The sequence below is a fragment of the Microtus ochrogaster genome, chromosome 16, assembly GCF_000317375.1.
Source record: "Microtus ochrogaster isolate Prairie Vole_2 chromosome 16, MicOch1.0, whole genome shotgun sequence".
NCBI classification, from domain to species: Eukaryota; Metazoa; Chordata; class Mammalia; order Rodentia; family Cricetidae; genus Microtus; species Microtus ochrogaster.
This window is the reverse complement of record NC_022018.1, coordinates 1,460,278-1,474,337: the sequence shown is the minus strand read 5'-3', so window position 1 is coordinate 1,474,337 and position 14,060 is coordinate 1,460,278. Positions and strand designations below refer to the sequence as shown.

The 14,060-nt window shown below is 40.9% G+C and overlaps 1 protein-coding gene across 1 annotated transcript in view; it reads left to right on the top strand.

The window, feature by feature from the left end:
- The window catches only part of Cubn (cubilin), a 204,836-nt gene that overhangs the window by 180,909 nt on the left and 9,867 nt on the right, over nucleotides 1-14,060 (top strand). Inside the window, exons 60-62 of the mRNA XM_005354631.1 lie at nucleotides 6,728-6,936; nucleotides 12,255-12,417; nucleotides 12,769-12,974. Coding sequence (XP_005354688.1) covers nucleotides 6,728-6,936; nucleotides 12,255-12,417; nucleotides 12,769-12,974 — 578 coding nt within the window. The remainder of the gene's footprint in view (nucleotides 1-6,727; nucleotides 6,937-12,254; nucleotides 12,418-12,768; nucleotides 12,975-14,060) is intronic.

Sequence of the window (14,060 nt, the reverse complement as noted above, 5' to 3'; positions counted from 1 at the left end):
GTAAAAGCCACATTTTTGGTGTGGATAGGAAAATGTCTCATCTGTCCTGCTGGCTTTGCATGGCATAAAGGGTGAAGCCCTAGCATGGTTAAATACAGATATAGGGAATATATCTATATTGTAATAAAAGATAATAAACCTGTATGGCAAAAACTAGTAGCTTCTAATTATGGGCTCCAATTAGTAACATTTCTCAACCCCAAGGTTCTGAAATAAATGAAGGAATTTAGATATTTTATTCTGATGATGTAACCCTGATTGGTACACTTGTCAAATAGTCAAGTTTAAAAGTGGGGAAACTAAGTCACAAGGGAATTAAGTGACTTATCAAGGACACTTGGCAAGTTCTGAAAGGAAGGGTATTGATCTCTGTCACTATCAAGTAACAACATCAGGGCAGTGAAAGTTAAAAAACCAACTATATACTTAGTACAAAATAACACATTAATGAAAACAAAAATTCCATTTCCTTATTTAAACTATTATTATGAAATTATTGGTCACTGGATTTTCTTTTATAAATTTCACCTCTTATATCATCATCTATTTTATGACATCTCAGTAATATATCACTATTAATCTTGCTTTTCTTTAAACAGAATATTTTCCTTTTTAAAAAATTTCTACTTAATAATTGTCAATATTCAGTAAAATTATATTTCATTTAAATAGGGAGTATGCTCATTAGTATGTACTGAATTCTACAAGTTAACGAATGTGTTCTACCTACTGATATACTGCCCCAGTGCCCAGAGAACAGATCCCTTAAGTTATAGACCTGGCATCATTTGTTGTTCACTACTATGAGACTACCCGTTAGATAGACTTATACAGTCATTATTTTGTATCTTTTGATGAAATTTCTACTGCTGTCCTGCTGAAATATGTAGTAAGATATGGTATGAAAGTCAGAAAAATTGGCTTTAAAAATAGGCTAAGACTTAGGACTAAAAAGTCATTTCACTGATATATATATATATATATATATATATATATATATATATATATGCGTGTGTGTATGTGAATGTACATATGCATATTCATGTATTTTTATAATAAGGCAACACCTGTATAAATCAATAAATAGATTTAACTATAAAAATTCTCTAAACCTATATTAGAAAGCAGCGATCTATCTAATAACTATTTGTGTTCTCTGTATTCCTTCATTTTTTTAATGATATTTCCTTGCTACTTATTTTGTAGGCAGTGATTTCAAGGATACAATGGTGAGGTTAGCAAGCCTTTACTCGATACACTCAAACAGAAATTATCAACTCCTTGTAAACTCAGTGTGATAAGTCTGCCTGTGAAAATGGCAGTCCTGAATTATATGTCAGCTTTGGAGTATCAGAGTCAGCTTATAATTTTAACAAGTTGGACAATGTGTTTAACTACTCTGTCTTGTTTTTCTAATTTATAAAATGGTAACACTCCTCCTTAGGGTTGTGACATTGATTAAACCAGAATATCCTCCGTACTCATTTGACAAGCCAGGAATCCCCAGCTCTAACTAGTAGGTTTATCTTGGGAGGTGGAGAAAGGCACTCACTGGGATCCATACATTCTATAAAGAACAGTCATGCCTAAAGCCACTGTATCCTCCTGGAATATTAACTTGTTTCATTATGCAATAACGTTTGAAAACATTTTAATAATAATATCCATTTTTTCTGATTTAGAATAATATGCATAGCTTTCTTTTGGACCCAAAAGGCATTTGATTAAGAACTCTAATTATGTATGTGTACATATATTTGCATGACATATTTGTTGACCCTTTTACTTCCAACCTTGCTCTATCCTGTAGAGTGTATTTGCTCTTTGGCTTTTTCTTCCCATTGGGGAATTTAACATCTAACATGTTTGTGTGCAATGAAATTACATATCAGATTTCACTCCACCTTTGTGCTCTTTTCGGCTTTTCCCGCAACCATCCTTTCTTGTTTTCAAACTTATTTATTGCATTTTATTTTTCACTTGTGTGTGTGCATATGTTTGGGGATGGAGTGTCACAGTGGATGTTATAGGACATCAGAGGAGAACTTGGCAGGAGTTCTCTCCCTGTACTAGGGATTGAACCCCAGTCTTCAGGCTTGGTGGCAGGCATAGCTCCTTTCCTTTGCTTCTTTTTAATCACTCTTCTTCTGTTATTGCAGACATGATCTGTTATTATTTTAGCCTTTACCATATAGATTACATTACCTATCTGTTGCTTTACTGCCCTTAAGCTGGTCCGGCACCTACAGACCAAGAACAGCTCGTACAAATTTATCTTCATGCATAGAGCAAGAAGTGAACAACAGCAGATGCTTCATTTTCCCCACCAAGCCCCCTTTGTATATGGGTCTAAGTCTACAGGGGAATCAAGCAAGCTCCAGGCTCAGTGAGAGACTCTATCTCAAAATCTAACATGAAGAACACTGCAAAAGACACTGGACATTAGTCTCTGGCCTCCATGGGCATAGACAAGTACACACACACACGCACACGCACACGCACACTCAATTTTTTAAAAGTTTGCTAATAGGTATAAGTTGTGCTAATACGTATAAGTTGTTCTTTATCAAACTGAGAAATTTCCTGTCTAATCCTAGTTTTCTGTGAGTTTTTAATTGTTACATTGTGCGGTATCCAATGAAATCCTTTTAGAGAAATAAGCTCAACCATCAGAAATCTCATTGAATTCTCAAGTGAGTTCACAACCCTGGATCAGTCGATACTGATGCTGTGAAGGTCACAGTGAGCTTTACTGCAAACTGTGACTGTGAAACTCAAGCCCCCGTTGTTGACGAGAAGCCACCATGGCATGCTCTGTCTCACTGGGGCACCGGTTTTTAGAGGCATTTGGTGTGAGGCTTCCAGAGATGTTTGACCACCACCTCCAGGCACAGATGGCGCTGGGCAGCAGGAATATGCTGAAGTCAGGGCGATCATCATCTGAAGTGCAGTAGGTCACTAACCTCTCGAGCAGCAAGAGTCCAGAGACAGGGAGATAGCATCCCAAAGACCTCAGGAAATTGTCAGTCACAAAAATGTTAGTCCTCAAAATAACTCCTTAATAAGTCGTCTCCCTCCACTGGAGCCTCTAAGATGATTCTCCTAGATAGGGCAGCTATTTCTTCTCTTATCAGACTGATGCTGCCTTGTGCTTCACCTGAAGTCTAATCATTCAGGATTCAGTTACTGACTTAATTAAGTAGATCTGGCTGGAATCTCTCTGCTGAATTGGGTTTATATCTCCAGCAGGGTTTTTTCCCCTCAAACATTTTCTTTCTCTGAAGAAATAGCTCTTTTGAGTTAAGTTTCTCCAACTTATAGATAAGTTCTATTTAAGTTTTATTTGTAAATTCAACTTACAAATGAGTGACATTTGTTCCTGGGTACAGGGTGTGCCATCAAAGTGGCTCAGACAGGTGCTGGTGGATAAGCACTTTCTAAACGGTAGAAAAGATGGTGGATGGGAGATGTCTAAGAAGAACAATGTCATGATGTCTTTATCAGAAGAAAAGGAACTTCAAAATGTCAATACAGAAAATACAGATATTTTAATATGTGGGGACTCTTCCATAGTCACAGATCCTATTATGTTATGTTTCTATAGATATTTGGACACAGCAATGTGGCTATAGCAGTTTTTGACATTGCATTCTCATTTTGTGAGGATTCTGTTTACATTCTCCCAAAGTCAAGCACACTTGTGTTCCCACGTACCTTAGGAGAATCTGAAGCATGGAGAAGCTGCACTATGGTTAAATACTAAAATGGGGCATTTTCTACAATTATCATTTCCAGAACACTACAAAATGCTACCCACCCATATAATATCATTTTTTCTTTCAGTTACTTGGCGATTTTAGTCAGGGTTATCTGACCGGTAATATTGTTTAATATTAAGTAATGTTAGCTTTCTGTCTTACTTGTTCTCTGTATTTTATGAATTCTGTGCTTTACAATAGCTTGGTAATTCAAACAAGTTCTCTCTGTGTATATGTGTATGTATTAGCTTGTTTGCATGTTGTGTATGTGTATGTATGTATATGTGTATATATGTGTATTGTGTGTATATATTTGTATGTGTGTATGTGTATGGATGTGTGTATATATATATATATGTTTATGTGTGTATGTGTGTGTGTGTTTGCTGTTATTACAGTGATACTGTGTAGTTAGCCATCGAGATGTCTGTTGCCTATAACTAAAGCTGGCATCCCCTCTAGTCAATGCTCCCTTAATGTAAGATGCTACTACCAGATCAAATGATCCTACTACTTCCCTGATCAAAAGCCCTTCAAGGAGCTGTAGATGGCTGACAGGTTTAGTGATTACCACTTGTCTAGAGGATTCAAGCTCATTCACAACACCCAGAGAGCAGCTCACAGAGCTGATATCTCCAGCTTCAAGAAATCTAACTCTGCATTCCTCCCGTGGCCTTGACAGGCTCTCACAGGCAGATGGTATTCTCTCACACATACAATAAATAAGAATAAAAACAAATCTTACATAAAAAGGCTTCAAGTGGATCCCCACCATCCACAGGAAAGAAATCAAAGGCTTTTCATGCCTTAGTCTTGAGCCTTGGGATGAACCTTCATCTGCTGCATGGTTTTCAGAACAGAATTGTGCCTTCATACACATACTGTTCATTTAATATTGAATTGTGCCTCCCTACACATATTGTTCATTTAATATTGGATAATGAGCGTCTTTCAGGCCAGAGCAAACGATCTCGGTCCTATTCCGGCAGGTTCTTATTCCGTGCATCCTTAAGGCCTGAGTTGAATACGGCACTGGAGCGTCTCTATCCTCACAGTAGCTGTTGACGACTTCTTACAAAATTAGTTTTATCCTTTCCCTTTTAGGGCATCTACCATTCCTCTCACTGTATCATAATTATCATAATTAGTTATATGTTATTACTTCTAATGGACTTTAATCTGAAGTGTACTTCCTCGAATATTAAGGAAATATTAAATAACCATGCATTTTCCATTTCATTAATAATGTAATTGTTATTCCCTGCTATGCAAGCCAGTGAGTTTAACTGGTCTCCTTATGTAACAGCCCACGACTGAATAACAGCTGTCCAAGCTCCAGTTTTTTTGTGTGTGTGTTTTTCAGGCATGTTTCATGAGCTGACCACCAATAGCACACAGTGTGACTATGTGCAGGGCTGTGTTTCAGACTCATTTTGGCCTGTATACTAGAGTGGCCATATTAGGGATCGGGTCTTTGGAAACATTTCGACTCCAGGGAACACCTGACTGCGCAAACACTCTCCAGCTTTTTCTGGCACAGAAGCTGTGGACACGGCAGCCTGGCTTGCAAGGCACGCACCTGTGCTGAAAGTCCCTCTTCACAGCCTCTCTACTCTGTGGCTGATGTCGAGGAGGACTACCATTCTTTCTATGTCTCATCAAGTCCAAAAGCATCTTAAGGCCCCCTAATGTGGCGGTTAATCTTTTCCCTGATGTAGATAAACAGTTGGAATGAGATAAATAGAAGGCCCGCGACAAAGAAAGATGTGTTTATGTCTAGTGCAAGTGATAAGACATTAATTAGAACGCTAATTTAATGTTATTTTTATGTGATGACTTTGAGCTTAATTCTTTAGAAATTTTCAGTAAGTTTTTCTTCATTTTATGTTCTCCCTGTGTCATCTCTGAAATCCCCGTTAGGCTACGGAATAGGCAGAACCTAAATCCAGAGGATTTTGTTTCTATTCTTCCCACAGTAGACGTACAGGCATCATTAGAGTATTCTGTCTTCTGTAATTTCATTGTGCAGTACTAACTGTTGAGTTTCAATGTAGATAATGTTTCTTTCATGGAGTTTTCTGTTCTTCAGTCTCGGCAGGACTTGGTTTTGGAAGGCAGTTTAATGTAAGCTAGACCACAGAGCAAGCTGCCTCCTCTCGGCCTCTTTCTGTCAGACTATTTAAATGAAAACCCGGTTGGGAGGTAATTTTCTTAGACATGTTGGGCAAATCTTCATAAATTCAATTTTCAGTTTTGGCAGCGTTCACAAAAGTAGAACTTGAAAGTCAGGCAAGTGAACGTTTCCACTGGCTTATTATGCAAAATACCCAGTTTACACAAAACTGGGTTCTTCAAGGTGGGGAAAAGTCTGAACAAATCACACAAAGAGTTCCAAAGAGGCACATGCGTGTGCCTCAACATGGTTGCTCACTCTCAGGGATCTGTACATGCTGAAAAGGAGGCGACACCACTGGGTGCTGGGGATAAAAGGAGAACCAGTGCTTTAGTTAGGGTTTCTGTTGAGAAACCATTACCATGGCAACTCTTACAAAGAGAAACATTTAATGGGGTGGCTCACACTTTCAGAGATTTAGTTCGTTATCATTATGGTGTGACGTGGTGGCGTGTAGGCAGACACGTAGCTGCAGAAGTAGCTGAGTGTCCTACATCTTGGTTTGTAGGAAACAGGAAGTTGTAGGCCTCAAAGTCTGCCTCCACAGTGACACACTTCCTGTAACAAGGCCACGCCTCCTAATAGTGCTACTCCCTTTGGGGGCTATTTTCTTTCAAACAACCACAATAAGCAAGGAGCCAAGAAAATTTGAGAAACACACATACTTGCCTGTCAAGGTCTGGATTAATGTTTGCAAATCGTGGCAGAGAATGTAGCCTCCCCTTTTCAAAGCCCTTCCGTGTGGAAGCTGAGGTCATTTTGTCCCTTTGCACGGGATGTGTCTTTGTTTTCACAGGACCACTGCAAGGCTGTGGCGGATACCTGACAGAGGACAAGGGCACCTTTGTCTCTCCGGACTTGGACTCAGACGGAAAGTATGACCGGGAGCTAAACTGCATCTGGTACATAACTGCACCCGCAAACAAGCTCATTGAACTCACCTTCAGTAATTTCTCTCTGGAGAGAGGGACGGCAGATGGGAGATGCTACTATGATTACGTGCAGGTAAGATGACTACACGGAAAGTCTGCTCTAAAGCAAGGAGCTCCAGCTGGCCATCCCTCAGACTTCAAAATGGGAGCACTGCTGCTCTCAGTGGCTTCAGTGTATATTACAGATGCCAGTTTCCTGTTTGAGTTCATGTTTGTTATCATGACTCAAACTTTAAGTGACTTCTAGCATTCAAGATTCAGCTCTGTCTTGTTCAGTGTCTACAGGAAGATTGGACATATGTAGTGAGAGAGTCAAAAGAACTTGGCAAGCCTAATATAACTGACACCTGAAGTCCAAAAAGAAACACCCCTTATTTGGTCTGTTTCTTCTATGTATGCAGACGGCATCCAAAGCTTTCTAAAAAGTTCAAAGAATCACACTTCCTTAGACAGCGTGAAGCTAGACAGCCATGATCCCATTCTGTTCTAGGACTGGTACTCAGAGGTGCAGCAGGAGAACAGAGGATGAAGGGAACAGAGCAGATGATAGGGGAAAGCGTGTGACAGGCAATCACAGTGCATTGAAGTCAAGGGAAAATGCTTGTCCAAGTGGCATGTGGGTGGACAGAGCTCCTAAGTGTCAGGTCACAGGCCAAAAATGGCTGTAATGAAGAAAGTCAATCTGCTGGATGAGAACCATTATAATAAGACATTGGGATAGAAGCCAGTCAACTCAAAGGAGTTCATGAGGAATTAGAGGAGAACAAAGTGCGGGATGCTGTGTGTCAGTTCAAACTCAATACTTCTCTAAAATGAGACCCAAGTAGCCAGAAAAGCTTAAGATGTTTTTTTAAAACCAGCTTCCCTAGGTTACCGAAGAGTAAAGGATCTGAAGGCAGAGTGTAGGTTCACTCAAACCTAGTTTTGTTACCAGACTAAATTATTAGTCAACCTGATTCCTTATCACTTTATTTAACTTAAAATAATCATACAACAGTAGCTACTTTGCAAGGCTATTTTGAGAATAAAAACAGCATGTATTAGGGTGTACATTGTGCCATTAACCAATTTACTTCCATTTCCTTTTCTTAGAAATACCCAAAATAAGGGGGGGGGGCAAGATGCTTCAACAGGTGATGCTTCAACAGGTGAAGGCACTTGCTTCATAAACCTGAATCCATAGTGAAAAGTGGCCCTTGGCATTCTGTGGCCTGCACATACCTATATTTGTAGACATACATCAGAGGGGGGCACACAATACACTATAATTAATGAATATTTTAAAAAGTGATTCATCCAAAGAGTAGGAACTTAACTCATGTATCATAGGTCCTGCAAGGAGGTAAATTGGTTTCTGTGAGTGTGATTTGGTGATACATAAGAACTTGTGACCATATGAATTTCCGAAAGTCATTTTGACAGAAATAGCAGCATCGAAAGGAATTGTTGTTTGCTAGTTTCAAAATGAAATCTTAAGTCATTTATTTATTTTTTATTTATTACAATAAGTTCTCTTTACGGCTATTCTTCTTTTCCATTTCTGGAGAGCAGTTTCACCCACTGGCAGCTTTCCCAGTAACTGGCAGACAGAAGGAAAGCACTGGGAATGTGAAACTTTGAGATGTCTCCATTAGAGCTAGGTCTGTGCAAATAAAAAAAAAAAAAAAGGAACAGTTCATTCCAGAGCAGGCTTTGAAATCATATCCCATCATGATGAAAAAGCCATGGCAGCAGGAACATGAGGCAGCCAATCACATTAATGTTGCAATAAAATAGCACTCTATGGAAGCTAAGTTGACTCAGCTCAATAGATAGTATGCAAACCAGATTATACCATAAAGATTAAGTACTATTACTATGATAGCCTGGGTCTTGAATGTCTCACCAAAGCCAATGGTTAAGTAGGCATGGCTGCCAACATTGAGACTCATTAGGAACGTAGGTGACTGAGGACACTGCCCTTTGCAACGATACTTGAATGTTGTAATAGGAGCTGCGGGCTACGTTCCTGGCACCCGGCCACCCACATGGCTAGCTTTATACCCAAAATAATTACACAGAAACTGTATTCTTTAGCACTGCTTGGCCCATTAGTTCCAGCCTCTTATTGGCTAGCTCTTACATATTGATCTAACCCATTTCTAATAATCTGTGTAGCCCATGAGGTGGCTTACCAGGGAAGATCTTAACCTGCATTTGTCTGGAGTAGGAGAATCATGGCAACTGCCTGACTCAGCTTCTTTTTCCCAGCATTCTGTTCTGTCTACTCCACCTACCTAATTTTCTGTCCTATCAGGCCAAGCAGTTTTCTTTATTAGTTAACCAATGAAAGCAACAGATAAGATACAAGACCCACCTCCATCACTTGAGCCCCAAGCCCTCCTTTCTCTCTGCATCACAGCCGCCTCCAGTATGTCCTTCTGCCACCTTGCTTTATGGAAGCACAGGCCCCAGACAAGAGAGTGCTGTAACTAAGTTGCTACAGAGATTAGTCATGACTGGACTGAGAGTGAGAGACAAAGTAGATCTTTTTTCTCTCGAGTTGATTTTTGTAGGCATTTTGTCACAGTGATACCAGGAAACAAAGGATTCTAGGGAGCAAGGTGTGAGTGGATTATTACTCAAGGCACCATAGACGTGCAGTTCCTGCCCCAGTATTGGGCAGGGTCCCACATAGTGGGGATTTGGTGTTGTCAGAGAACAGAAAAAAAGATAGAAAGAATGTCAGGCTTGATTGCACAGGACTCTAGGAGCCATGCCAAGTGTAACTCTGTATCTCCAATCAGCTGGGAAACTCTCATTTAAACAGTAACTGAATGAATGTCCTGCCAGTACAGGGCCGCCTTCCACCCAACTGTGGCTTCTCCCTCGTCCTTCCCTTCATATTTACTTGTCTCTATTTAAAACCCACGTCTGCTCTTGTAGAGTGAGACTCAAGCTCCTTGGCATGAAATGGATGGGTTTTTCCTGATTCTCTTATATCCAACACACTTCTTTCTTTTACAGTATATATTTCCCTTATTTTATTTGACATATTTATTTTCATCTTTCTTTGTTCCTTTTTTGGCATTTTCCCATTTGTAAATATATGTATATGGAGAGATACATAGACACATATATGCACATATGCTTATATTTATTTTTGGCCCCTCTCACTGGTCAATGAACACCTTGAAGGTAGAGAGTGTTTTTATGCCTCTCTCTACACTCGAGACCCAACACAAGCCAGGCACGTGATACAGAAGTGAAAAAGCTTGCAATGATCATGAGGACCACAGTGGGTGTAATGAAACTTCCTTTATCAGAAAAAGTACATTGTCCTAAACTTGTAACTCTTCTCTTCTGGAAATCGAGGGTGTTAGATTACAGAATCCCTCTTTTTTAACATTCTGCATGAATTGAAGTTATGTTCATATAGATAGAGGAGACAGTGCCATCTAGTGGTCAGTTTATTTAACATTTAATTTTGAAATCCTCTATCTCTATAAGAAATAATGCCAGGGAAGCACTGCTCTAAGATCTCGGATCTGATGTGGTTCTGTTACGAGCTCAGATCTGGAGCTACACAAACACAGAAGTTTGTTATTAAAGTACAATCAAGATTACTGAAATATAAATAAAAAGTAAAGCCTACTTTGTTTTTAAATAAGGTGTTTGAGGAACATCCAGGTCATCACTATTTCTTTCAGTGTCTGTAAAAGGCTGTAAGAGGCATGCGTGGTTCTCGGTGCTGGAAACACTTCTGAGCAGAGCTCCGTACCTTTCTTGGGGAACTCACATCCTTGCAGAGTGGGAGCCCAGGGAAAGCAGATAAGCAATAAGTAGGTTACAGGAAAATACAATGGGATGATACTGGAGGAGGGCCACACTGTGTGGGCATGCCCTCTCTGAGGAGGCTCCATGGCTAGAAATCCCTCAAGACTATATCACTGAGGGAGGAGACTGCCAGAGACAGTTGCGGGAGGGATGTGAGAGGAGGTGTAGCATCTTTGTTGGTAAAGAGTGAAGACTGCATTCTGTGCAAACGTAGCTTTACAGGAAGAACAAGAGCATAAATCTAGGTCAGCAATACCTGGGCAGCCTGGTAGAGACCTGCGTGGGTGCTCTGTGCAGCTGATTTGTAAGCCACGTTCTGGAGGCACAGGGTGACGTGGTGTTGATGCTGATATATTTAGAAGGTGGAAAGAAGCAGGTATGGTTGTGATGGGAATGGAGAAGAGTTGGGCAGGACTCAGGTTTAGCCTAGAGCTGTTTATTGATTGAGATAGGGGAGACTTGGAGAGAACATTTTAGGGAAGTGTGTACTGTGGTGTGAACATCGTTCTAGTTGGTGTGTTAGAAGCAGAAGCCTCGGATTCACATGCTCATGGTGTCCGGGGAGCTTTGAGATATAACTGGGTTAGATGAAGTCATGAGAGTGGGGTTCGTAGGATGGGGTGAATGACTCCATAAAAGAGGAAGCTGTTGCAGATCTGGCATGCTCCTGCTGTCTCTTCAGATGATGCTTTTAAGTCAGAAGGTAGGAAGGTCCTCATCAGAGGCAGTCCTGGAATTCTAAAGACTTCTCAACCTCCGGAACTGTTACCAATCAACTTATTTGTTTATAAATGCCCTCTTCTATGGTACTCTGGTGTAATAAGATAAAGCAAACCAAGGCAGGTGCTAGTGGAGGGAGAATTAGAGCATTTCCTAGGTATTGATGAGACATCATTTATGCCTTACACACTGTTAAAGTCTGGGAACCCAGTGGGTGATATAGGGGGCGAGGACCTGAAGGAACTACAGGAAAGGCTCGGCAGATACAGGGAAGAGTGATCCAGCAAAGGAAGGCAGATGCTACAGCTATGAAGCAAGACTAAACCTGGGATGTTCAAGGAGTCAGAGAAGCAGATAGCCAGAAAGGAAACCCATGAGATCTGAGGTGGGAGGAAAGCCCATTCCGTTAGGCCTTGACAGCTGTTGTCATTGGCCATGGCCTTTGTCTCAAGAGGGTAGAAAGTAGTTAGGCAGGTCCTGGTCTCACTTTGTTTTGGCAGCAACCTCTAGGTGACATCTTGAGAGTAGAGTTAAGAAGAGAAATAAGAGCTTCCTCATTCAGGAAGCCTCAGGAAGGGCCTCTAGGAATAATATGGGCATCAGAGATATTAGTAATGGGCCTGATAAGTTCACAGCCATAGTTCTTTAAATTCTATTTTACTTTTCCTAGAAGAAAAATGTCCGTTTGGCATCATACTGGATTTTTACTGAAAGTCATTATGGTAGTATCAATCTAAATCAAGGCCGTCTGTAAGAGCACTGATATAAAGATGCTTAGTATTGACCTATGGTAGCTGCAATGAAAAACAACAATTCCTCTATTAATAATGAACTATGAACTGCTTTCTCTTCCAGATAGCAGATGGCAGGACCATGGCAGCAGATTTAGGTGGAAGATTGTGTGGTGACCAAATACTTGCCCCTTTTATCTCGTCTAGCAACTTCCTTACGGTTCAGTTTGTCTCTGACATAGCTCATAACAGAGAAGGATTTAATGCAACATATACCTTTGTGGACAGTAAGTATTTTGACAAATTGTGAAATGCAAAGAATGCATGCTTATTTCATCTAAACTGATGACAACTTTAGAGGATTATTGAATACGTGTGGGCCACATTCCCTGCTCTCTCCTTTTCCTTTTCCTTAACGGAGTCTCACTAAGCTGCCAGGCCAGTCTTGAACTTCATCCTCCTGCCTCACACTTGCAAGGAGCTGGGATTGCAGCCCCGCATCACCAGGACATACACTCAAATCCTTAAAGGAATAATAAAATTACTTCCTGTGGCCTGGACTAGAGCAAGATTTTAAAGCTGTTATGTATAATTAGACATGATTAAATGACCTACCTTTTTCTTTCTCCTCTCTTCAGTGCCTTGTGGGGGGACACATTTTGCAACTGTGACCCCACAAAATTCTTCCTCACCTCACTTGTCGAACATCAGACGCCCACTTTCCACCTGCACTTGGATCATCGAGGCTCCTCCATACCAGAACATCAAGATAACAGTGTGGGAATTAAAGCTAGCCTCACAAGACTGCTCACAGAGCTACTTAGAGCTTCAGGATTCACCGCAGGTAAAGACCCCAGCGTGCTGGCCGTCACATCTGCAAACGCTGGAAGTAATGAAGCCACGCCCAAATAAAGTTCGTTCTAAAATTGTATTTTTTTTTCAGCAGGAGACAAAACCCTACTTTCCATCATACTAAGAAACATAAATGTAGTCCTGTAGAAAAGAGGCTTTGCAAATGCCCCATGTCTAAGAAGCATCCGGCTGTCTTGCTAAAAATACATATTCCTAGGGCCCCCTTTAAACACCAATTTGTTGGCATAACACGCATTAATCAGTATTTGATGAGCATATCTTGTGTTCTGCCACCAATCCCAGAGCTCCATGGGCTACATCTGGAGAATCATGTCTGTGACCAGCAGGACTGGTGTAGGATGAACTGGAGGGATCTATACAAAATGTAGGCAAACCAGCTAAGAGGCCGTATGACTGGGTGGGGCTACACTAATGGCAATGGGAGAGATTAGAAAAGAGGAAACAGAAGCTGTCTGGGCTCAAGGAGATAAATATCTGAGTCTTAAGTTTACTCGGGAAAGAAGACAGGACAGCTGGTGTGTGAAAGACCCAGAGATCTGAGCATGATCAACTCCTCGGCTGTGGATGAACACAGAGAGTAATGAGGTAGCCAGAGAAAATATCTACACTCAGGGATCATAGACTGAACCCAAACCCTTGGATGATATCTGTAGTCATGAGCAGTGAGCAGTTAACCTGTTTTTAGAAACTAACAATTTAGTTTAGAGGGCCACATTCAGATGCCCAAGGCCTGGCAGTGACAGAGCTCTCTCTGCCTGGCACCTTCTGAGGATCTGAGATGAGTGCCCAGTAGAGCCTAGAGACTGAGGTTATTCTTAGGCTCCTGGGTTGTGGAGATACCAGGTTCGCAGCATTCTACTGACAGTGGCTGTCAGCACAGAACTCCTATTCCCCAGTGGAAGGACTTAGAGCCAAGTGGAGCAGACCCTTTGGGTTGTCAGAGACCAGCTTTGACGAGTATACCACTTACTAGGGTAGGGGCATGGGAATTAGAAAAGTAAGTAAAGAGAATGAAGACATGAATGAAAATAATAAAACAGAAGCATACGATAGTACC